The sequence below is a fragment of the Symphalangus syndactylus genome, chromosome 1, assembly GCF_028878055.3.
Source record: "Symphalangus syndactylus isolate Jambi chromosome 1, NHGRI_mSymSyn1-v2.1_pri, whole genome shotgun sequence".
NCBI lineage: Eukaryota > Metazoa > Chordata > Mammalia > Primates > Hylobatidae > Symphalangus > Symphalangus syndactylus.
Window position 1 is genome coordinate 37,302,552 of NC_072423.2, and position 27,324 is coordinate 37,329,875.

Here is a 27,324-nt window from a genome sequence, read left to right on the forward strand (position 1 = left end):
TAAAGACAAGAAAAAAAGTTGTGCTTTAAATGTTGAGAGCCAACACTGATTAGAAGTGTGTTTGAACATATACTCCCTCTAAAATTAGAGAGAATGCTAGCAGTTCAGTAAGTTTCATTGTTTAATAAAAAAAGACAGTGGGCAGAGCAAAAAATAAAGTGATTATTAAGTGAGTGATTACATAATTTATGATCCAAACCTGGTCACTTTAAGAGAGTGAAAGGGATACTATTTAGTGAGACAAAATGTGTAAACTGGGACTGGACAAATCAAGACATGTGGTTATCCCATTCTTATTAAATAATGACTTGGAATTCATTACTAGATCACAAAGACAGGAAAAATTAAAATCCTGAGTTTTGAAAGTGACACATCATAATAATCCTTTTTAAAAACTAAACAGGAAGGTGTCAGATTTTGGTCAGGGCAAGCAGAAACAGTTGCTGAGGTTGATAGACAAATGTTGGTGTTTTCATAGCATTGTGCATATGGTGCTTAGGCTATGAGTCAGGCTGCCTAGGCTTGAGTTCTAGTTCTGCCACTGACCAGCTGGTAATCTTCAACAAGCAAGTTGGGCATAACAGGGAAACCTGCCCCTCTGGGTTGAGGCCAGGTTTAAATGAGGCAATGTGTACACGCAAAATACTTTGCACAGTACCTGTCACATGCTAAGCACTCACATGTGGCTATTATTTTTTTCTACTATTACTACAATAACAACTACTTTTTATACATTAGCAGTTAGCATATTTTCAATTTAAAGATAAATAAGCTTTCTGATGTTATTGTGAGCTTTCTGCCTTTTATTTCTAGCAATAGTTCAGTGATTGATGAAATACATTTGAAAAACTGTTTTTCATTCCAGCTTTAATATTATGAAGCTCACATTACACTTTCTACCTGTCTAGACTATTCTTACTTTTCATAAGTAGACAAGTTTCCACAGTCATATAATAGAATTATTGAATACAGTAATTCTCATTTTACATTCAGGTAAGTCTTAAAGATGTAGTTTTTAGCAGCATTGTGTTTTTCAAATCCAATTCCTGTTATGTAGCAGATAGGTTCTGTTGTTGCTATAAATGATAGCTGAATAGTAATCATTTAATTTTCTCTTTTAAGAAAGATGAAACTTTTCTTGGGGATGGGGGATGGTTCTTGGCAAACAAAAATGATGTGATTTAGGTCTTTTAAAGAAATTCGTGAGATTACTTGTAATTCAACTTGAACATGTCCTTCTTGTATTTATTGTTCCTTTTTATTGAAATACTCTTTCTCAAGACTGTGCACAACTCACACACACAGCATCTTCAGGTCTTTGCTTAAATGACACCTCCTCAGTGAAGCCTTCCCTGACCACCCCATCCAAAAACTAAAGCCTCCTTCTAGCACTCCTCATTCCTTCTTTAGCTTTATTTTATAATGTCATCAATGATGGTTATTTCAGAAGCCCTATGATAGTTCTTCTTACCTCTGAGATATATGCGGTGGTCCCCCATTATCCTCGGTTTTGTTTTCTAGGATTTCAGTTACCCACAATCAAATGTAGTCTAAAAATATTAAATGGAAAGTTTCAGAAATAGAAAATTCGTAAGTTTTAAATTGTGCACTGTGCTGCGTAGTGTAATTAAATTTCTCCCTGTCCCACCTGGAATGAGAATCATCCCTTTGTGTAGTGTATCCCTGTTGTATATGCGACCTGCCCATTAGTCACTTAACAGCCATTACTTAGCAGCCATCTCAGTTATCATTGTATATAACCATAGTATATATTGGGTTTGCTACTATCCATGGTTTTGGGAATCCACTGGGAATGTATCCCTCATGGATAAGGGGGGGGATACTGTATTGCTGAAGTATCTCTGAACTCTGACTCTGTGATGGAATAAGGGTTTGCACTTCTCTACTACCTCAGTAACCCAGTCCTTAGGGAATTGAGCTTTCTTTCATAATTAGTTTGCTTGTAAGAGAACTTATGGAATGTCTAATCTTAGTTGGGAGTGAGTTGTGGCCTTGGCTAAGGATGAAGTGACAATACTCTTTCAAGCGTAGCCCTCTGGAGAAAAGGCCACTTCCCTTTCCCCGCCAAAAAAAAAAGTTGTTTTTTTGTTTTTGTTTTTTGTTTTCTCCAACAGAAGAGTTTTTACTACTGGAGACCCAAGAGCCCTAACTTGCTTTTTAGTGGCAAGAGAGGAACTGCCTCATCTTAAACACATCCCTGTGTATATTAGTCAGCTCAGGCTCATAACAAAATACCATATACTGAGTGGCTTAAACAACAGAAGTTTATTTTCTCACAGTTGTAGAAACTGGAAGTCCAAGATCAAAGTGCCAGTAGGGTGGGGTCTGGTGGGGTCTGATGAGGGTCCTCCCCTTGGGCTGCAGATGGCTGCCTTCTCACTGCGTGTTCACAAGGCCTCTTAGTACGTGCACAGAGAGAGAGATCTGTGGTGTCTCTTCATATGAAGACGCTAATCCTTTTGGGTCAGAGCCTCACCCTTATGACCTCGTTAACCTTAATTATTTTCTTATTCCAAATACAGCGATACTAGGGGTTAGGGCTTCAACACAGGAAATTTGGGGGAGACACATACATTCAGTCCCTAACACTGAGCATCCCAAATTATTTCTGAGTTCAGTTCAATTAAATAAACATTTTTTTGAGACCCCGTTAAATGTACAGGCACTATGCTAGGCATCAAAGAGGCAGAAGTGAATTATCCCAGGCTCAAGAACTTAATATTTAGTGAAATAAAATGTATATAATTAACTTGAAAATGTGGTAAATATTTTTCTAAGCTACATTTTGAAGGGTGAATCGAAAATTGCCAGGCAGGTTTGTATAGGGGAGGCAAGTGAGTGTAAGCCGAGCAGTTAACGGAGGAACAGAATGGAGTGTGCAGGAATGATGAGCAGACCGATGTGGAGTGTAGTAAGGAGTGATGGGCACAAATTTAGAAGTGCAGGACTGCCTTGTGGTGTTTGTCCTTCCTGATGGTGCCACAACGTTTTCTGGAAAAGTAGCAAGTACTTAATATGTTGATTTTCACAGTGAAGGATAAGTTTTAAAAGACTAGCAATGACCGGCATTTACAATCTACAATAAGAGACTACTTGTGCAAATAAAATACAGTGATACAAATCACTTAATTAGTGGGATTAAGTGAATAAAATTTCCCCACAAATACGTAGTGTTGTATTTGAAAAATCACAGTGAAATTTAAAATACTGTGGTTATCAGAGATGGAAAAAAATATTCAATCACCACTTCAAGTAAGGAAAAATATTACATTAAAAATCTTTGGTTTTCTCCAGTGTTCCTTAAGTTTCTATGTAAAATTTCTAAAACTGTGGGGTTTTCTTCACACAGATGTTCAAAAATCACTATTCACTTCCAACCAAGATAGAGTAACAGAGACTAGATTTACCCTTCTGCCTGAAACAACAACAAAAACAGACACAGTATATGGAACAGGGACTTTGGAGACACTGGGCATCAGGCAACAAAAGAAACAAATCCCTGAGAGATGTTAGCAATTGAGGGGAGCCCTGTGAGTATTGTAGCTTACTGTCTTGAGAGTTCCCAGACCACTGTTCAGAATTATAGCTAATAAGCCAACAAATGGAATCATAAAAATACTCAACCCAAAAGAAGGCAGAAAAAATGGAAAAAGGGGAAAAAAAGAATAAATAGGACAAATGGAAAACTACAGCAAAAGGATAGATGTAAATGCAACCATATCACTAACACCAGTCAAAAGAAAGCAGGAGGGACTTATCAGGCAAAATGACTTCAGAGAGGAAACATCACCAGAATAAAGAAAATTATTTCATAACAATGAAGGAATCAGTGTATCAAGAGGACTATTATAATCCTAAATGTGTACTTTATAGCATACACATTTGAAGCAAAAACTAATAAAATTGCAAAGAGAAACAAATTACAGTTATTGTTGGAGCTTTCAATATCTTTGTTATTAATTATTAGAAAAAGTAGGCAGAAAATGAGTAAGAGTGTAGAAGACTTAATATTATCAACCAACTTCACCTAGTTGACATTTATAGAACACTCCAACCAATAACAGCTCCAGCCAAAACATTTGCATAGGAACATTTGCCAACAAAGACCATATTCTATGCCATCAAACAAGTCTCAGTAAGATTCAGGTTATAAGATTCAAGTCATGGAAAGCTTGTTTTCTGACAACAGTGGAATTGTAATAGATATCAATAATGGATAGCTTTCTGGAAAATCCCCATATATTTGGAAATTAAATAACATACTTCTAAATAATCCATGAATCAAAGAAGAAACCAAAAGCAATTTTTAAACTAAGTGAAAATGAAAATAGAACATATCAAATGTTGTGGGATGGCTGCCACTAAAGCAGTATTTTAAGGGGAAGGTATAGCCTGAAATGCCTATATTGGAAAGAAAGAAAGATCTCAAATCAATGACTTCAGCTTTTACCTGAAGAAACTAGAAAAAGAACAACAAATTAAGCCCAAAATAAAGAAAATAAAAATAATAAAAAGCAGGAATCACTGATACAGAAAACAAATGCAGTAGATAAAATTAAAACCAAAAGCTTATTCCTTGAGAAGATCAACAAAAATGATAAACCTTTGGCCAAGATTGTATGTGGAGTAACTTTGGACTGTATCTTGAACATATGATGATTACATAGATTAGGTATCACTAATCTAAAAATCCAAAATGCTCCAAAATTCAGAACTTTTTGAGCACCGACATAATTCTCAAAGGAAACGTTCACTGGAGCATTTCGGATTTCAAATTTTTGGATTTGGTATGTTCACCTGGTAAGTATCATGCCGATATTCCAAAATTTGCAGGAATTCAAAATTAAAAACACTTCTGGTTCCAAGTATTTCAGATGAGGGAAATTCAACCTGTATTGTGGGGACTCTGGACAATTCTATTATAAACCAGCTGGTCTATGTCTCATAAAACAGAATAACATGTTCTCTTTACTGGGTGATCAAGGATTAAATTAAAATGCATTTATGTAAAAATTAAAGATTTTTTCATTGGCATATAAATACAGTTCTGAGTGATCTCAAAATCATGCTGTTCCAGGGAAACATTCATTTTGCTTTGGGTTTCTCTCATAAAATCATCTTAACCTTTACCCTTGACTTTTTCTTACCAGAGCACATCTCTTTTGTTTAAAATACCCATCTAACTCCAAAACAACCTTGACCCTAGATGGTTTGCTCCATTTCATGACATGTGGTATTTCCAGTGATTCTCCAAATCAGAAACTGCATACTAACAGCCTGCTGCCTGGACTGAGGCTAGAGAGGTGCTCTGTTTGGTTTGCACAGTTTTTTTTTTGTTTGTTTGTTTTTGGTTTTTTTAAGTTAGAATTTGTTGCTAACATATAACAAGTTGGAATAGCTGGCAACGCGGAGCCCACAGTCCTCCGTGCCAGAAATCAATTGGAACTGAATGGTGACTTTTTCCATAGGTTCTCTCTTAAGGGTTTTTACATTAATTCCCTCAATGTAACCATCACAGCAACTCTTTTTTTTTTTTTACTTTTTTTAATTTATTTTTATTTTATTATTATACTTTAGGTTTTAGGGTACATGTGCACAATGTGCAGGTTTGTTACATATGTATCCATGTGCCATGTTGGTTTGCTGCAACTCTTAACTGCCACCATCATTATCTCCAAGTATAAGGAAACCGAGTCTCAGAAAAATTAAGTGTCAGAAATCCCATGAGCTATTAAATGGAGGAGCGGGTGTTTAAATACAAATGTGTCTGAATTATCCTATATTCCTTTCTGCATAACATCAAAAATGAGGTTATTTTATCTTTCATTTCAGTTGAAAAATCATTGGTATCCATAAATATTATATGATGCTAGCTTTAGTGCCCCAGGTATCAAGTTTATCATGTTAAATTGTGCAAGGTTAAAATTTACATTCATTTGTCAATTTTCTTTAAGTTCCTTAATGTGGAGTTTACCATAGCCTACTTTCTCATTTCTAGAATATTGACATTTGTTACCTGTACTGTCCATATAGGTTACTGATAAATAATTGAGAAAGGTGTTCACTTTAACATTGTTTTCCTATTTAAATTCTTTATTTAATATGATTCCTGTTTATGTAAATAACAACTAATCACTACCAGAGAACGAGGATGGGCACTGACATCTATAGTTTTCTGGTTTCAAAAGGAACACAGAAATTAAACTTCGTTTTGAATAAAAGCTGTCCATGATTTAGATAATAATTTATATCTCTTATCAAGAAAAAAAGTCTTCCTTACAAAGATAGACTTATGTATTCTAGCTTAATAAATATTTACTTTTTGACTGAACAGATTAGATTCTTTAATCTGGGACTGTTTGTTTCTATCTAAATAGCATTGTTATCAGACTAGAGTTAGGTTTTTCCATACAACAGATCACTTGACAAATAATTAAATACATCTATTATACAAAAGTGAATTGGAATTAAATACTAACATTTATAGTCTAGGTCATGTAATTTCCTCTACCAAAAGTAAGGAAAATATTAACCCTCTCCACTTTAGTATAAACTTTAAAGAATTTCAACAGATTCATGCTTTGAATAAAGTATCTTTTGCCTTCTTTTTTTGCCTTAAGTGGAAATGATGGTGCTGGTAGTAAGAGATTATTTTACTGTTGCTATCTCTGCTGATTAAGAATGAACAAATTATCAAAGCATTTACATACAGAGGAAGTAGTAGATACTTCGTGTTAAACAGACCTTGGGCAATGTACTTTCCCTCAGCTCCCTTCTCTGTAAAATAGGGATAGTAATATCTACCTTATGTTGACAATGATTTCTCTAAAGACCCAATCCTGTATTTGTTGTGTAGTAGATACTCTATAGATGGTAACTATAAGCCTATTCATCGTTGTCGTCATCATCATCATCATCATCATCACAACAAAATGACTTTATGGTTTTGACAGACCTGAAGATATATTGTGTGGTAACTATATATTCCAAGTCAAAAATTGTGACATGGTTTGTAAGCAAATGGTAGAATCACATTAGGTGACATTTTAAGTACTCAGTATATCAAGAAACTTTACAGTAGGTGTCTTAAATTGGACACTGTTCAAACAAATTAGAAATGGGGACACTCTTTAAGCCTAATAGATCTTTACTGAATATTGGTCAAATCTCCTTATCAGTTGTAATTACAGTACAGTGAAAAATCTGTGTAACCCAAAGATATTGAGCTTCAGATTTTAAATAACTCATAACAAATAAAGTTCAGTAATAGTCTTGTACATGAAGGCAGTGAGATCATTATGGAATGGAAGGAGCACTGGATTGGGAGTCAAAAGACCAGAGTTGTTCTGGCTCTCAGAACGCTTTGTGACTGTGGTCTAGTTGTCACCTCTCTTGTTTTTCATCAACAGTCAAAGAAGGGAGCTGGATTACATTGTGAAGATCCCAAATATAATGTAGCAATGCCTTTCAGTGTGCTGTAATGGGAATTAACTGTAGCTTTTGAGCCAGCAGAGGGAGCACGAAGCATGAATGTATGTCTGGGTTTTAGGAAAATGGGGGCATGGTGGAGGGGTTACATGGTTAAACATTAATTACAGTTCTTAAAATAGATTATTTCCTATCAGGTTATGCCCAACTTGATTTGATCTATAATATTATCTGGAGACAATGGCATTCTTACAACTACTGATAGAATTCTACCTCTATAATTATCAGTAGTTATAATAAAGGACTATATTCCAAAAGTACATTTAATCCATGGTTATTTCTGAGGATTACTATCGTTTATTTTCTCTATTGTTAGTGTATTTTTACTAGAAAGAATTATAATTTTATCATTTTGGAAATATTCTGTTGATATTGAAATAACTGGGTTATTTGAAGCCATAAGAATCTTGTAGGTGATACCTCATTTATCTAGCATTCTTGGGAATTGTGCAGTTCCACATATTTTCCAAGTAACAAAAGTATGTTTCACTAAAGCACCACCTTAAAAATGTTAAAAAGTATTTGGGATAGAGATCTTGCTATTGCAGACTTTTGTGAGTTTGAAGTAAAGACCTTACACACATTTGAATCTTTTTCTCATTGCTGTGGGATTGTTGATTTGAGCATGTGCTGATGTACTAAACCATAGTGGAATTCTGAGTTTGCTCCTTCTTTGATGTTGAGGCCCATTTTTCTCTTTTTGGTCACACTACTCTTAGATTTTTCCCATTTCCACATATTCCCATTCTGGTTTTCCTTTCTTCTTTGTTGCTTTTATTATTTAGAAGCTTTAGCTGAGGAAGCCAGTAACTGAGCTTTCTGAGAACTGTGTTAAATTAAGACTCTAATTTAAGGCCTAAGGAGTTAAATCCATGGCTTTCCTATGGGCATTGATAACAACTTCATTCATGGAAATTGTTCTCTCTTTGTGGTTTCGGTTTATGTATTAAGAGGTTGGAAAGGGGGCTACTTCTTTATTCAGGATGAGTCACAGTAGAGGTGGGTTTTTTATGAAGTTACTGTAAATATATGATTGGTTTTGTGGTTTTTCTAAAAAGTAGTTTTAGAACTTTAACTCAAAGAATATCTTATCCATCAGTCAGTAGATATTTTATTTAAAAGGAAAATGAGGGATCATTAACCCACTGAAACCATTGGCATATACAGGAGACATTGTGGAAGTGTTAAAAGAAGAAAAGAGGGCCGGGCGCGGTGGCTCACGCTTGTAATCCCAGCACTTTGGGAGGCCGAGGCGGGCGGATCACGAGGTCAGGAGATCGAGACCACGGTGAAACCCCGTCTCTACCAAAAATACAAAAAATTAGCCGGGCGTGGTGGCGGGCGCCTGTAGTCCCAGCTACTCGGAGAGGCTGAGGCAGGAGAATGGCGTGAACCCGGGAGGCGGAGCTTGCAGTGAGCCGAGATCACGCCACTGCACTCCAGCCTGGGTGACAGAGCAAGACTCCGTCTCAAAAAAAAAAAAAAAAAAAAGAAGAAAAGAGGAATGGACATCTGTGCCCTTGAACTTGTATTTGCATAAGAAATGAGACAAACATACAAACAAAAGATAAAGGAAGACATGGGAAAAACGTGTAGGACAAGTATAAATTAATAATTAGGTACACAAAGATCAAAAGGAAGTTGAAATAAATGGATAAAGTTTTTACAGACATAAGATTTTTTTATAGTGATGAAGCTAATAGGTGTTGAAAAAAGGCATTTACCAGTAAAGACCTATAATTCCAGTTAAGACTTCCTGTTCCTATGGCCATCCCAAAGACTAATTGTATTCACTAAATTAAGATTAAGGGCTAAGCAGAAAAGAAATTTCAAAGTTCCAGTTGGGATTCTCAAATTAAGGGTCCAACACCTGGGAAATATTTTGGCTATCAATTGTGTTATAACGTAGTTATAGGTACTCTGCAGCATTTCCCCAAAGTTAGCAGTATCATGTTTCCTGTGACTATCTTTGTAAAATCGGACATATAGTAAACATGCTTTATTTGGTAGGTTTCCCCTGAGAGGAAATTTCTTTACACTTAGGAAGTGCCTTATGACCTGTGATAATAATAACTTCTACACTGCCATCCTGGCTCCTCTTGCGCTCACTGTGAGGTCATTCCACTTTCCAAATGAATTTTCTCATTCAGTGTTGTTTCAATCCCAATTATTCCCATAAATTAGTGACACTGTGCCATAGGATTTTTTAAAAACTGGACAGATTTGCTATTTCCTTGGCATGCAGTTTTCTCAAGAGACTAAGAAAGGGTCACTGAAAAAGACAACCAAACTTCTTTCAAGTCAGAAAATCTCTTTCTTTACAGAATATAATTTTCTAATAGAGAAGAGAAAATACCATAAAACTTCTAACAAGATTGATATCTTTAGAATTGCATACTAATTATAAAAAATTTGTCTTTCATTGTAGTTTAGTTTATAAAGGATATACATTTTTAAAATGTATCCATGAAATATGTATAAAAGGAGTAAAGTGCTTTTGAGATAAATTACCAATTTTTAATTTTGTAATTTTTGCTAAATAACATTTCTGACCAAATCTAGTCAAAATTGGAAAGAAGCCAAGCACAGTGGCTCACACCTATAATCCCAGTACTTTGGGAGGCTGAAGTGGGAGGATCATTTGAGGCCGGGAGTTCGAGACCAGTGCAGGCAACAAGGCAAGACCTCATCTCTGCAAAAAAAAAAAAAAAAAAAATAGCCGGGCTTGGTGACACGTGCCTGTTGTCCCAGCTATTCAGGAGGCTGAAGCTGGAGAATCACTTGGGTCCAGAAGCTTGAGGCTATCATGAGCTATGATCGCACCACTGTACTCTAGCCTGGTCAACAGAATGAGACCCTGTTTCTTTAAAAAAAAAAAAAAAAAATTGAAAAAAATATGCTTATGTTAAAAACACAAATGAAATTTGCATGAATGTTTTTGTGGAAAATGAAAATAATTGTCTTTAAGCTAATGTTAGATTCCCTTATTTCAGTCTCTTATAAATTTGGTAGTATAGTTACCAGAGTGTATATTGACAGATTGTGTATTTTATCCATTATTTTCAACATATTTTATCAGTAATAATTTTTGTAACATCATTTTTTAAGTTGTTAGCCATCTTTCAGTTTTCTTTCTATGTCTTCCATATTTTGACTTCAGTTACCTTAGCTAGGGGAAATTCAATTCCTGAGTTTCAGCATTTTTTTTAAGAAACATTGTTTAGTCCAATACTTTGCCATGTTGTATGACTAGTTATTATTGGGTTTACATATAATTTTCGATTATGCAGTCATACCATGAAGATCATACTGAATGTTGTACTATAATTTTGAGTTCTTGCTAAGATACGTTATGTGTTTTTAGGATTCTAGGATTGGCTTCTCCAGTTATAATGCAGGGTGTGCCCTTTTGGTGGGAACCTCTTTCACTAAATATCACACATATATTTCTTTGTCTTTTGCTTTTACTATATATAGAGTTTTTGAAGAAGATGAGTTACTGTGTTTTCTTTATAGTGTTGAAATATGGAGCAGTAGGTTCTACTAGAACATGTGTGGTGCTTAGTGTACTGATGGACACATCTGTTGTCCATGCGTTATGCTGTGTACTGCTAGTCACAAGACATTTGCATTTTAACAAGCATTACTTGACAGTCACCAAGCTAGTGGTGCTGAGTTTTGTTATTTTGTTCTCCACCTTTTATGCCATAAAATCAACACCATTTTAGCTCTTGTCCTGGATGGAAATGAATTTTAAGCTAGTTATTATAAACCTAAAATAATGTTTATGGTTATTAAGGCAATTAAATGTGAATGAATGGGCAGTTTACCCTGCCCTAACCTTGCTGCTTTGTATAAATATCAGTGTTCTTAGCAAAGATTGTTATATAATTAGTCTTTCCTTCATTTTAACTTTTGGTCCTTAAAGATAAGATTTTTAAACTAAAATCAGCTAAGACTGCTTGTTTCTGATTTTGTAAGGCAAGAATACCAACGTCATTGCAGTTTCTTTTATTGGAGTAAGAACGATAGAAAAGAAGATAAATCATCAATTGGTAGTAAGCATATTTTAGACCATGTTGTGTGCAGAACACTGTTCAAGGATCTATAATCAAGGCCTTAAATGAACTTGGCATTTGGAAAAATACATGTTTACAGTACAAATATGCATTACACTTGTGTGTAGCAGTTTAAGAGCAACTATAAAGCCGCATATTAAAGCAAACAAATAATTAAGATGACATAATTTGATAGAGAAAAAAAGCTTGGGAAGTTACTATTTCTATTATAATCTGCAAGTAAAAAGAGACAAGTTTCATAACATGAATTTGTTCTGTCTTCGTCGGCTTTAATGATTTTTTTTTGTTATGGTGTATTAATCCTCACATGTTTTCCATATTTGTTAGAACCATCGTTATCTGTCCCTTTCTCCTTCAGCCTTTTACCTCAGTTCTCGCTCTCTCTCTGTCTCAGCTTAAGTTCACTTCATTCTCTCTTCTTGCACATGGGTTTTCTCTGTGAAGCTAAGCGTGACCATAGCCAACTCCAGGATTACGTCTTTACAATCTTCTAACGAGAGAGAAAAAGCAGCTTTCTCACCCTTTCTAGTTAGTAAAATCCTAGGGAATATTTCCAGCTGGCTCAACTAGAGCTTATATTCATTGACCAATCTTTGTGACTCAGGGAATGAGCCTGTGTCATAATCTCACTTTTTTCAGGAAAGTAGTTTCTGTTCCTGAAAGTAGGGAGTGAGAATGAATCATATTGGACTGGAAAAGAAATAGCCATCTTAATTAATAAATCTCCATATAAGAGATAATGAAGTGGTGTAATGAGTCCATGGTCTAGACTCGGATTACCAGGCTGTGAATTCTAGCTCTTCCATTTATGAATAGTATAGTCCTTGGCAAGTTAATTTACTTCTGTATGTCATCACTTATAATGTGATGTTAATAGTAATACTGTCTTCATTAAGGAGTTGTATATTTAGTTAACAAATATAAAAGGTTAGAGAGATGTGTGGCATAGAGCACATTCTCAGTAAGTGCTAGCTGCCATCATTCTAATTATCTACATCATCATCATACAAAAAGATACCATTGGGACCCATCTTAGCAATGTAAATCTGGTTTAACATGCCATAATCTATCAGTATAATCCACTACTTTATTAGACTTAAAAAGAAAACTATATGATCATCTCAGTAGGTACAGAAAAAGCATTTGACAAAATTCAATGGCCATTTATGAAAAGAAATGAAACCAGCTTTCACGTAACAAGGAATAGAGGGAATTTCTTCAACCTGACAAAGAGCATTGATGAAAACCTTACAGCTAAAATCATACTTAGTGAAAAATGATACTTCTCCCCTAAGATCAGGAAAATAGCAAGAATATGTACTCTGACCTTTATTCAGTATTGTACTATAGGTCCTAGCCAGTGCCATAAGTCAAGAAACAGAAATTTTTAATATCCAGATTGGAAAAGAAGATTTAGAACTATCTTTTAAATTCTATTAACTATTTAGCTATTTGCACAAGACATGAATATGTGTTTTAAAAGTCCTAATGAATCTACAAGAAACCTACTAGAATTGCTAAATGAGTTTAACAGGATCATAGGACACAAAAAGGTCAGTATATAACAATTTTATTGTTGAATTTACTGTTAAATTTGTTATTGTCAGTATATAGCAAAGTTATTTCTACATTCTTGCTATGAACAATCAGTAATTGAAAAATAATGCCATTTACGGCAGCATCAAAAATATGAAATAAGAATAGACAAAATACATTCAAGACCTTGTACACTGAAAACTATAAAACATTGCTGAAAGAAATTAAGGAAGACCTAAATAAACAGGGTGATTTTATCCTCATGGATTAGAGACCTAGTTTTGTTAAGATCCTGAAATTGATCTCTACATTGAACACAATCCTAATCAAAACCTTACCAGGTGATTTGGTAGAAAATGACAAGTTGATTCAATATTATACAAAGGACCTAGAATAGCCAAAAGCAATTTTGACAAAGCCTAAGTTGGAAGACTCACACTACCTGATTTCAAGATTTACTATAAAGCTGGTGTAATCAAGACAGTGGGATAATAGTGTATGACAGATTTATGGACCAATGGAATTGAATAGAATCAAGAAATAGATCAGTGCATATATGCTCAGTGAAATTTCAACAAGGGTGCCAAGGTAATTTAAGGGGGAAAGGATAATCTTTTCAACAAATGGTACTGGAACAATTAAATAGCTTTATGCACAAATTTAAAAAAACCACCCAAACCAATTAAATAAATTGTGACTCTTCATGCCATATACACGTATTAACACAAAATGGATCATAGGCATAAATATAAGAACTAAAACTATAAAACTTAAAACTTAACTATAAAACTATAGAAGAAATCATAGAAAATCTTTGGGATCTTGGATTAGGCAAAGATTTCTTAGGACATAAAAAACAAACCATTTTTTAAAAATGTGATGAACTGATGAATTTCATCAAATTTAAAATTTTTGCTCTTCAAAAGACACTGTTTTTTGAAGAAAATGAAAAAGACAAACTGCCCCACTACCACCACCCACAGGCCATAGACTGGGAGAAAATATTTACAAAACTTATACCTGATAAAGAACTCCTATCCAGAATATATAAAGAACTCTTACAACTCAAGAAGAAGAAAAACAACCCATTGTTTTAAATGGGCAAAGATTTGAATAGACACTTCGCCAAAGACAACATATGAGCACTAGAAAACTACTTTGGAAACTGCAAATTAAAACCACAGAGAAAATTACTTCACACCCACTAAAATGGCTAAAGTTAAAAAGACTGAAATGCCAAGTGTTAGCAAGAATGTGCAACGGTTTAGCAGTTTCTTATAGAGTGAAACAAATAACATACAATCCAGCAATCCTACTCATAGGTATTTTTTCAAGAGAAATGAAAACATATGTTCACACAAAAACCTGTACAACTGTTTACAGCAGCCTTCTTCATAATAGACCAACACTGATAAATAAAGAAATCGAGGCACGTCTGTGCAATGGAAAACTACTCAGCAATAAAAAGGAATGAATTACTGATATACAAAACAGCATGGATGCATTTGAAAAGCATTATGCTGAGTGATAGATGGCAGACACAAAAGAGTACCTAAGGTATAATTCTATTTGCAGGAAATTTTAGAAAAGGCAAAACTACAGTGACAGGAAGCAGATCAGTGGTTGCCTGGAAGGGTGAGGGGAAAGGTATTGGAGCAGGAGATTGAGTGTAAAAGAGCCCGAGGGAACTTTTTGGGGTAATGGAAATGTTCTGTATTATGACTGTAATGATGGATTACATGAATGTTTACATTTTTCAAAAACATTTTTCATTGCACTGTCTACTTAAAATTTGTGAGTTTTATTATATAAAGATTATTTCTCAAAGATCAGATAGTTGTAGCTATGCGGCATCATTTCTGAGGGCTCTGTTCTGTTCCATTGATCTATGTCTCTGTTGTGGTACCAGTACCATGCTGTTTTGGTTACTGTAGCCTTGTAGTATAGTTTAAAGTCAGGTAGCGTGATGCCTCCAGCTTTGTTCTTTTGGCTTAGGATTGACTTGGCGATGCGGGCTCTTTTTTGGTTCCATATGAACTTTAAAGTAGTTTTTTCCAATTCTGTGAAGAAAGTCATTGGTAGCTTGATGGGGATGGCATTGAATCTATAAATTACCTTGGGCAGTATGGCCATTTTCACGATATTGATTCTTCCCACCCATGAGCATGGAATGTTCTTCCATTTGTTTGTATCCTCTTTTATTTCATTGAGCAGTGGTTTGTAGTTCTCCTTGAAGAGGTCCTTCACATCCCTTGTAAGTTGGATTCCTAGGTATTTTATTCTCTTTGAAGCAATTGTGAATGGGAGTTCACTCATGATTTGGCTCTCTGTTTGTCTGTTATTGGTGTACAAGAATGCTTGTGATTTTTGTACATTAATTTTGTATCCTGAGACTTTGATGAGGTTGCTAATCAGCTTAAGGAGATTTTGGGCTGAGACAATGGGGTTTTCTAGATATACAATCATGTCATCTGCAAACAGGGACAATTTGACTTCCTCTTTTCCTAATTGAATACCCTTTATTTCCTTCTCCTGCCTGATTGCTCTGGCCAGAACTTCCAGCACTATGTTGAATAGGAGCGGTGAGAGAGGGCATCCCTGTCTTGTGCCAGTTTTCAGAGGGAATGCTTCCAGTTTTTGCCCATTCAGTATGATATTGGCTGTGGGTTTGTTGTAGATAGCTCTTATTATTTTGAGATACGTCCCATCAATACCTAATTTATTGAGAGTTTTTAGCATGAAGGGTTGTTGAATTTTGTCAAAGGCCTTTTCTGCATCTATTGAGATAATCATGTGGTTTTTGTCTTTGGTTCTGTTTATATGCTGGATTACATTTACCTGACAAAAACAAGAAATGGGGAAAGGATTCCCTATTTAATAAATGGTGCTGGGAAAACTGGCTAGCCATATGTAGAAAGCTGCAACTGGATCCCTTCCTTACACCTTATACAAAAATTAATTCAAGATGGATTAAAGACTTATATGTTAGACCTAAAACCATTAAAATCCTACAAGAAAACCTAGGCAATACCATTCAGGACATAGGCGTGGGCAAGGACTTCATGTCTAAAACACCAAAAGCAATGGCAACAAAAGCCAAAATCGACAAATGGGATCTCATTAAACTAAAGAGCTTCTGCACAGCAAAAGAAACTATCATCAGAGTGAACAGGCAACCTACACAATGGGAGAAAATTTTTGCAACCTACTCATCTGACAAAGGGCTAATATCCAGAATCTACAATGAACTCAAACAAATTTACAAGAAAAAAACAAACAACCCCATCAAAAAGTGGGCAGAGGACATGAACAGACACTTCTCAAAAGAAGACATTTATGCACCAAAAAACACATGAAGAAATGCTCCTCATCACTGGCCATCAGAGAAATGCAAATCAAAACCACAGTGAGATACCATCTCACGCCAGTTAGAATGGCCATCATTAAAAAATCAGGAAACAACAGGTGCTGGAGAGGATGTGGAGAAATAGGAACACTTTTACACTGTTGGTGGGACTGTAAACTAGTTCAACCATTGTGGAAGTCAGTCTGGCGATTCCTCAGGGATCTAGAACTAGAAATACCATTTGACCCAGCCATCCCATTACTGGGTATATACCCAAAGGACTATAAATCATGCTGCTATAAAGACACATGCACACGTATGTTTATTGCGGCACTATTCACAATAGCAAAGAGTTGGAACCAACCCAAATGTCCAACAACGATAGACTGGATTAAGAAAATGTGGCACATATACACCATGGAATACTATGCAGCCATAAAAAATGATGAGTTCGTGTCCTTTGTAGGGACATGGATGAAACTGGAAAACATCATTCTCAGTAAACTATCGCAAGGACAAAAAACCAAACACCGCATGTTCTCACTCATAGGTGGGAATTGAACAATGAGAACTCATGGACACAGGAAGGGGAACATCACGCTCTGGGGACTGTTGTGGGGTGGGGGGAGGGGGGAGGGACAGCATTAGGAGATACACCTAATGCTAAATGACGAGTTAATGGGTGCAGGAAATCAACATGGCACATGGATACATATGTAACAAACCTGCACATTGTGCACATGTACCCTAAAACCCTAAAGTATAATAAAAAAAAAAAAAAAGAAGATTATTTCTCAGTAAAGCTGATTAAAACTAAGGTAACCAGTAGCATAGGGCTGTCATTAAGGATCACCAGTGGTTCAGAAGCAGGGAGAGCACAGGTTTGAGAAATCTTTCCCAGAGGGTGTGGAATCGGTGGTATGGGGGCTGTAAGGACTTGTAGAAGAGGAGGAAGGAGGGGTGTCTACACGTAGAGGGAATCAGTGTCTACAGATGAGAGCATGACACTTGGTGTGAGATTTGGTTTCTAGCTCCCACTCCACCTCTAATAATTTTAATAGTTTTTTTGTTTTTTTTGTTTTTTTTGTTTTTACATTTTAGTAGCTCTTTAGGATTTATAAAGAACTTTTGTATTCACTACACAGTGTCAATTTGATCACGGGTCAAGTACCTAACTCTACACCTAGGTTTCTTTATCTATAAATCATCTGCTCCCAGGTCTTTTGTGGAGTTCAATTACTTCTCTTTTCCCCCATGACTGCTGTTACTAGTGTGTTAGAGGAAGGACTGAGGCATGGAGAGAGAGGTTGGCTGAGAGTTGTGAAGATTGGTAGGGCTCTCGTAGGAAATGTCTGAAACTTTCAAAGACAGAACCTCCACACCCCCTCCCAGTAAGTGACCTTTCTGTGATGCGTCCCCTTTCCCTTCGGAGCATTACTGTAGCACTCTGCTCCCCAGCAGTGTTCAACTTCTTAAAAATCTACACCTATTTTCTGTACTTCCTTACATCCTACTTATTTCTCAAACGCTGCAGTCCAGCTTCCGCCTCCTCCTCCCCTCTGACAGTGGATCAAGTCGCCACTGATTTGTTTTCTTGTGCCAAATCCAGTGACTTCGTTTTTTGTGTTTTTTTGTTGTTGGGTTTTGTTTTTGTTTTGTTTTGTTTTTTTGGTAAATCCTACTTTACTATTTGACAGCTTTTAACAGTGACGATTATTTCCTCCTTAAAATTGTTCTCTTGGCTTCCAGAACATCTTTCTTTCCCAGTTCTTCTCCTACTTCTTGTTTAAGTGACCCTTTCTGGCCTCTGTTCACCCTTTCAGTCTTGGTGTTTCCCACAGTTGCTTTTTTTTTTTTTCTTTTTGAGACATAGTCTCGCTTTGTTGCCCAGGCTAGAGTGCAGCACTTGAGAATCTCAGCTCACTGCAACCTCTGCCTCCCGGGTTCAAGCGATTCTCCTGCCTCAGCCTCCTGAGTAGCTGGGATTACAGGCACGTGCCACCGCACCCAGCTAGTTTTTGTATTTTTAGTAGAGATGGAGTTTCACCATGTTGGTCAGGCTAGTCTCAAATTCCTGACTTTGTGATCCACCCGCCTCGGCCTCCCAAAGCGCTGGGATTACAGGTGTGAGCCACCACGCCCGACCTCCTACAGTTCTTTCTCACATTACACAATATCCTTGGGTGATCACCTCCACTTTTGTGATTGCAGCTGATGCAAATAACCTAAAATTTCTCCTCCCCTCTCTTCTGAGCACCAAATTAGTATTTCTAAACTGCCCATCTGCTTCTTTCTGACCATTTCCACCTGTTGTTCCTGAGCACCTGTAGGTTTCCTAGAAGATTTGTTAAGAGCCCAGAATCTAGAGCCAGCAATGCTCGCATTGACTCCTGACTCCACCACTTAGCTGTGTGCCTGGGCAAATTACTCTCTCTGGTTCAATTCCATCATTTATTTACAAAAGGAGGAGGAAGAATGGATAATGGTAGGACCTACCTCACATGGTTGTTAGATGGACAGCACCTGATATGTAACTCATAACTGCTGTTACTGTTATTAATTTCTTTTTCTTCCTGAGCACTCTCCCTCCCTTTCAACTTATTTGTTTTCCTAGCATGTCAGTCACCTTATCAGCTAGCCACTGTGTTTCCCAAGTTAGAGACCTCACTCAGCCCTGATTCCCTTCTTTCCCTCTGCATGCTGTCTCTGCCTTCCACATAGCTCCCATTTGCTTTAAGACCTCCTCATCTCTTTATTTGGATAATATGGACGTTTCTTAAAGATTCTGTTTCTACTCTTGTTCACTTGTCATCTCCTGTCCATCCTTTTCTCCAGGAGCAGAGGAGTCTTTCTAAAACAAATAGAATTTTATACACTTGGCCCACATTGCTCAGGTCAGTGGTTTTCAACCTTCGGTTCTAGGAGCCCTGAAGTTCCATGGTAGGGAATCTGTGGCCACCATAGGTGGCAGGGCATAGGAAGGAGGCTCAGGACATAGATGCACAAGGAGTAATCTGCCATCCTTACTGCTGAGCCCTGCCTCCCACCTCATACCTCAATACCAAACACAGCAGCTTTGCCTTGGTTATCATATTGTAGTCCTGCTTTCATAGAACACCTCTGGCTTTCAGGATAAAGTCCAAGGTCTGAGAGAGACCTAAGAGACAGTTGATAAGCCATCCTCACTGCTACCCAGCCTCATTGCTGTGCTCTGCTGTGTACTCAACACTTGATGCACATGCAGAGCTGTTTCCCCCACCCACAGGACTGGTATTTCTCTGCCCATTTTGCCTGATTTGCTCAGCTGACTCCTAATTGTTTCTTAAGATGCAGTGCAGGCATCATCTCCCAAAGTGATTTCCTGTTTCTCCCTTCAGGTGCAGTTGGGCAGTCCTCACCTGTGTTCCCCTAACATTCCATGTTCACCTCCAGTCTATTTAGGCATGTCCTTTCTCACCTGACTGTGCCCTCTGGGGAGGCGGGACAGAAACTGTGTTGCTTTTGCTTTCACATTGCCTGGCACATAATAGGCCCTGGGTAAATATTTGACTCACTATCTGTCTCAATGGCTGAGCAAGATGAAATGCAGACCTCTTAGCATGGTCCATGTGGCCTTTTTATTTGGCCCCTCTTGTCTTACCGGCTTCATTTCTTGCCACTTCTCACCCCTGTGAGTTTTCTCTATTCTTGCCTTATAAGCTGTGGATATTTCCTTGAAATCTCCCAGTGCTTTTCTAAACACTTTCCCCCTTCTGAATTACTCTTCCTCCTCCTTTGCTTTTCCAAATAGCAAGTCCTCTAACCTTCAAGGCCACAGTCAAGATAGATTTCCTCTGTGGAATGCACCTAATCTTCCCCCTGTTCTCCCACAGCGCTGTCTTCAGACCCATGGCATTCTCTGATTTCAGTATTGTAGATTTTTTTTTTTTTTCTCATCCCAGTAGACCTGAGTTCCTTGGGGGCGGGAAGCCATGTCTCTTTCATTATTTTTGTAAGACTGATGTTCCATTAGCTTCTCACTCCGAATAGAGTAAAAGTCCAGGGCTTTTGATGTGCCATAAAGCGGCCCTTCACAGTCTGGCTTCAAACTGTCTTCATTCTGGTGTCATCTCCTGCCACCATCTGTGCACCCTACACTACAGCCATTTCCACCAGCTTGTGATTTTCTCAGCGTGTTCCTGTTTGGACTGACCACACTTATTCTGTTTACATGCTGCTTTCTTTTGTGAAATGCTGTCGTTGGCAGGGGCTCTGTTTTCTTTAGGATAGCATGTTCTTTTTATCAGATTTTTAAAATGTTATATAATACTTCCTGCATATACAAAAACTAAAGCAATATACCACTGTCTCATTTATGTATCCAGTGTTACCAAAAGAACATTTTATGTCTACTGTATATGTGTCCAAATATACATATATATATATATAGAGAGAGAGAGAGAGAGAGCGAATACTCATGTGAGAGCTGGACTCCCTTTTTCCTCCTTCCTCAGAGAACAGTGGCTATCCTAAATGTAGGATTTATCATTTCCATATATATTTGATGTTATTAATATATTTTATCTGTAAATGGTACATAATATTGTTTTCCACATTAAAAACATAAAATCAGCTTGTTCATATTTTCTAAGGATTCCTGCCTATTTTTTACTCAACATTGTTTTTGAGATTTATTCATATTCATACATGTAGCATTAGATAATTTTAAATTGCTGTATAATATTTCCTTGTATAAATATCCTACAGTTTATTTACCCATTCTGTTCTTGGTTAGTGTTTTGGCTGTTTTCATTTTTTAAATTTGTAATGAACATTCTTATGCAAAAAGAAAAAACTAGTCTTTTTCAAATTTTAAAAAAGTATTCTAGCAAATAGATCCCAGCGAAGTGAATATTAAGCTAACTTAAAGATCATTTTTATTTTTAAGACTGATTTTTAAAATCAAATTTATCCATTTACATACAAACATCATATATCTTTATTACTTATTCTGATTAGCATTAAACTAGGGGATAAGTTGAATGCAAAGCTTTAAGCAAAAGTTACTCTTTTCACTCAGCAGTTTGCAAGTCATGTCTCGTATACATTTTGCCTTAAAAATGTTAAATAAAAGCCAAAATTAGAATGTTTAAATAAAACTTTGAAAGCACTTGCTATAAGATTTTAGTAAAATGCCTGTTAAATTGTATGATAGTAACCAAGTAAGTGTGAATTCTCTGTTTCTCTTTGATGGAGAGCTGAATGTGACCTCAAATGATCTATTCTTACAGAGAATTTCTTAAAGATAGCTAGAAGCAGTATCCACAACTTCTTGGGGTATACCATTTCAACATTTATGTCCTTAGTAGTAAAATTTTCTATTATGCTCAACCAAAATATCTCATGTTTGAATTGAACCTCACTTCCTTGTTTGGTGTCCTACTAGCAGGCAAAACAGAGTGTTCATACTCTCTTTTAAAATCAATAAACAAACAAACTAGCCTTTCTTCTCCAAAAGAAACAGTTTCAAGTGTTTCTTGCTCTGGTCCCTAGGACTGTTTAATAATTTTCTTAAATTGATGATGAAAGTTACTATAGATCACCTCTATTGTTCTCTGATAGTGCACTAATAGGGGACACACGTGCGCACACACACACACACACACACACACACACGGAATGTGAGAATGAACATCCCAGGTTTGCTGAACTCAAGAAGCACCTCCTGAGTTCTTATTTTTTCTTCAACTCAGCAGAGTATGCTGCTGTGCTTCACTTGTTCCATGTCTTCTTCCTAACACCAAGAAGCTCACTTCTTTCAGGCGTATTTATTGCTTTTCTTTTTTTGTTTGGGTAGCCAGTTTATGTTTTTCAGTCTTGCCACACCTTGTGCAAGAATTGACTACCCAAAGTTCTTTTAGTCTCAAAAAACTTCTGAAATTCCATTTATTCCAGAAAATATACTGCAACCAATTAGAAGTATATTACTGATTTCCTTCTGTATGCATTTCCATGTAAACATGTCTTGTAAACAATCCCAATTTTTTTACCTTTCTTTTTTTTGCATCTCCTGCAAAATAATTTACATACTTGAAAATATGGACCCCCTAATGCAGTTCAGTATTATGTTCAGTTACTCTTCCTCAGCAGTTTTGCTTCAGGCAATTTATCCTAAAGATAGTCTCACTCAGGCATGCTAAAACTTATTTATAAGGGTGTTCATTTCAATGCTGTTTATAATATAAAAATTTGGAAACAATTGCAGTGAGTAATAATGGACTAAATAAATTACGGTATATCCATATCCTTTGATATCAAGTAACAGTAAACACTCATGTGTTTGTTGAATGAATTAAGGAATATATTGTTAGATGGACAAAGTGCAAGGTACAGCATGGTATATATTTCATGGAATAAAAAAGATGGATATATATGTATACAGTATGCATTTGTTTACATATATTAATGCACATAACATTTCTGGAATCATACACAATAAACTTAATATTAGTTATCAGTGGGTCATGGGAATAATGGTGAGTGGAAAGTATGGTGTTTACTGTTAACCTTAAAAAGGAAAGATAAAGCAAAACTAAACCTCAAATGGAGAATACCCAGAAAAATAAAATGATTGGAAAAAAGTGTGTGTGCCCTTATGTACTGAATTCTGTTTTCTACTTCTTGTATAGTACCTCCATTCCAATTTTCTTGCTCTCTCCTACTTTTGCCTCTGTGCTTTGCCTTCTATTTGGAAGTGCCTTTTATTCTCTCTTGCACAGATAACTCTTTCTTCTTTTTCAAGACATTGTATAGGGCCTAAGCTGACCTTCATGAAACTTCACTGGAGTATTTCATTTCAAATAAATCGTTTGTTCAGATATATCCTCAACATGTAACCAGTATCATAAAATTTCATACTTATTCATTCAGTAATTATTTCATGTAATTATTTTTCTTCCCACTTTAAGTATAAACGTAGATAATATTCATTGCTTCTGTTATGTTTGTTTTGTACAACATCTAACATTACCAATAAATGTTAAGGAATTTTTTTCCTTGATGATATTAGTTGAAACTTAATCTAGAAAGACTACTTAGTGGCCCTGTCTTCAATGGATACCCTTTTTAAACCATCTGAAATAATTACAGATTTTCCTAAATTGATATCTAAATAAATATTTTATTTGTAAAGAGATTACTAAATACTACAGTGAGGTTTTGGCATGAAAAAAATACTACGGGCCATACTTCAGATTTTTATGGAAAGTACATGAAATCAGAATTGCCTTTATTTTTAAGCTGCCATCTATCCCAAAGAAGAATCCTTTCTTTATTAGATACAATAAATTTAATATTGGGATCATATAATTACAATACATATCTCTGAAGTTCTTTTATTAGGCACATAAGTATTTAGGATTGTTATGTTTTCATGGTAAACTGGCTTTCATCATTATAAAATCTCCCTCTTTATCTCTAGTAATAATAATATTGTTCTTAAGCCTACTTTGTCTGAAATTAATATGGCCACTCCAACTTCCTTATGATTAATGTTTTTATAGTATGTCTTTTTTGTACACTTATCTGTATCTTTAAATTTACAAGTGTGTGTCTCTTTTAAATCACACATGGTTGGGTCTCGCTTTTGTACCCAGTCTGAAAATCTCTGACATTTAACTGGAGTGTTTAGTGCATTTATATTTAATGTAAATCAACTGTATTCTTTGAAGACTGTTTGTCTTGCTCTATTAGGGTGCCTCTTAGAATAAAGTAATTTGCACTCTAGAGTAGAGTAGCCTGACTTCTAAAGCATGGCCTTTCTAAGAATTCAACTGAATGTTCATGTTCATTGATTTTTATCTTCTGGCTGGTTGGAGCTCCAGTATCCCTCAGTCTGTTATGGTCCCCAAAATCTCTGTTTAATTTACAGCTCCTGGGTAGTTTTTTACTGCCATACCTTGTGGAGTCTTGCTCTGTACATTACAGCTTAACATTTATATAAACATTCAAGAAGACACTTGGATTTCTGGACCTGCTTTCTGGAAATTCTCTCCTCTCTAGTATTCTGCCTTGCAAAAATGCAGTTGCCACAGCAGTGTTAAATTCCTCTCTCTGTCTTAGCTCAGCACAACACTGCTGTGTACTCTTTGGGTCCCACCTTCCTGGACCATAGTCTGCAATGTTCCTCGAGACAGAAGCTCACCATTATGGGGCTCATCTTTATCTCCCTTTTGTTAGGGATTATAATCCTTTACTTCACATGTTGTATAACATCTGAAAACAGTTGTGTCTTTTTTTTTTTTTTTTTAGTTTTCAGTTAGTGATAGCAGGAGAGTTAGTCCAGTATCAGTTAATCTATCATGGCCAGAAGCAGAAATCTTATAAAACATTTCAAATCATTATTTTTGAGAACTAAAGCTATAATACAGAACCATAGACTCTGTATGACAGTAGAGAAATAATCTTGTCCAACGCACTGAGAAGATACACAAGCTCAAGTGACTTGTAGTAGATTGCACTATGAGTTAGTCATAGTCTACACCTCAAGTTTTCTCCACTATTCTTTTCCCTATAGTAATCTTATGAAAAATGCTCCTGTGTTTGAAACATAATTTTAAACTGTCATTAAAAAATTTTTTAGAACTCTTATGATTTAAACATCCTCCCCACTCCTTTTTTCTTACATAAATAGTATTGCTAATCTTGCTGTTAACACAGGCATGAAGAAAGAATCATTTACAAGTATATTTTAGAATAATTGACATGCTGTGGAACTATATGTTTCCATAGAAGATAGAAAACAGTTCCTTTAATATAATTGGTTTTTTTTTGTTTGTTTTTCCAGTTTATTTTCTTTGCTGTCTAAAAAACACAACAAAGTTCTGGAACAAGCCACACAGTCCTTGAGAGGTTCGCTGAGTTCTAATGATGTTCCTCTACCAGATTATGTAAGTAGTTACCTTATTTCATCAATAAAAAATTTTCCTTTTGGCCGGGCGCAGGGGCTTATGCCTGTAATCCCAGCACTTTGGGAGGCCGAGGCAGATGGATCACTTAGTCAGGAGTTCAAGACCAGCCTGGCCAACATGGTGAAACCCCGTCTCTACTAAAAATGCAAAAATTAGCTGGGTGTGGTGGTGCACACCTGTAGTCCCAGCTACTTGGGAGGCCGAGGCAGGAGAATCACTTGAATCCGGGAGGCAGAGGTTGCAGTGAGCTGAGATCATACCCCTGCACTGTAGCCTGGGTGACACAGTAAGACTCTGCATCTCAAAAAAATAATAAATAATTATTTCATTGTAAAATTTATAAGAACATTACCCCTCTCTTCTCAAAATCTTACTGTGCTGAAAATCTTTGCTGCCTGAGAAACCTCTAATATGCAAATAAAAGAGTGATGTCTCAAATCAAGGGAACAAGTTATAAATGATTGTTAACAATGTGGTGGAAGAAAATCAACCCTAAACCAATAATTTGTACATAAATAAGAATCTTTATATCTGAGTTGAGAAACCCACTCAAGCTAATAACACAAAAACAAAAACGGGTGATTTTATAGGAAGTATGCAAAGATTCCTCATTGAACTTAAGGGGAGCAAGTACACCTGGATTTCCCAGAGATCTGGAACCTAAAATTGAAAAGCCAATGGGTCTTGTTGTTAGGGTCATTTCGTTTCTGGTCTCTGCTTCCTTTTGCTTCTGCTTTATTCTGCTGCTGCTTTCTACCATCCAGGTTTATCTGTTTGCTTACTTGGACCTAAAACAGCAACCCCAGCCCTTCCTCTTCTTCCCTCCAACCTATAAGCATGTCCTTGTTAGTGCAGTGCTTTTAGCTGTCTTAAAGTCCTCATTCTTAATTCCTGAGAAAGAGAATCTAATTGGCTCTGCTCTCATCAGTATGTGACTCCAGTCTTACCAGACATGGTCAGAAGAGAGCAGCAGTAACATGTGACCTTTGTTCCATCCACCTTAATGACAAAGAGCTTATTACCAACTGCTACGGTTGAATGTGCCATCCAAAACTCATGTTGAAACTTAATCCCCAGCGTGGCAGTATTGAGAAGTGGGACCTTGAATAGGTGATTGGATCCCTTATAAATGGATTAATGAATTCATGGATCAATAGATTAGTGAGTTAATGGATTAATAGGTTAGCATAGGAGGGGAACTGGTAGCTTTATAAGAAGAGGAAGAGAGACTTGAGCTAGCATGTTAGAATGCACCATGTGATACCCTGCATCATCTTGGGATGCCACAGAGAGTCCCCACTAGCAGGAAGGTTCTCACCAGCTGCATCTCCTTGACCATGGCCTTCCCAGCCTCCATAACTGTATAAATTCCTTTTTCTTTATAAATTACCTAGTTTCAGGTATTCTGTTCTAACCGACAGAAAATGCACTAAGACATCACCTGACCTTAGAGGATGCTGATGGAATAGAATAGAAACAGCACAGGGGTGAGCATAATATAATAATAGGAAAGAGAATGTGTTATAAATTTTCTTAAAGTAGCGTGACTACCTGTGACATTTCTTATATTTTGGAATATGGCTTAGATGAAGATGCTAAAAATTATCTTGCCATTAACCACAGGAGAAGTTCATCAAGTTCTAATAAGGACGGCTCTAAATCTCCAGACAACAACATAGTGGGTTGGTATTTAGAAACTTTATTAGAGAACTCTTTAATTCTGAGTTTGCAGTGATGATGCATACCAGACAGCTGCAGAGTTAGTTGCCTTGCTTCTTTCCTGTGGTTTGTTTCATTTCTAAATGGTTGTCCTGATATGAGGCTGTGGGAACAGTACCCAGTCCAGATATCAGTCAATGATAAACCAAGATAGCTGTGTGCAGCCACAGCCTGACTGGTGCTAGTT

General features: G+C 36.4%; 1 protein-coding gene across 22 annotated transcripts in view; it reads left to right on the forward strand.

Annotated features, from left to right (window-relative positions):
- The window catches only part of DYM (dymeclin), a 400,594-nt gene that overhangs the window by 259,176 nt on the left and 114,094 nt on the right, over window positions 1-27,324 (forward strand). For all 22 annotated transcript variants that reach the window (XM_055299796.2, XM_055232593.2, XM_055232612.2 and 19 more), the window contains one exon: window positions 25,295-25,397. In XM_055299796.2, the coding sequence (XP_055155771.1) occupies window positions 25,295-25,397 (103 nt within the window). The remainder of the gene's footprint in view (window positions 1-25,294; window positions 25,398-27,324) is intronic.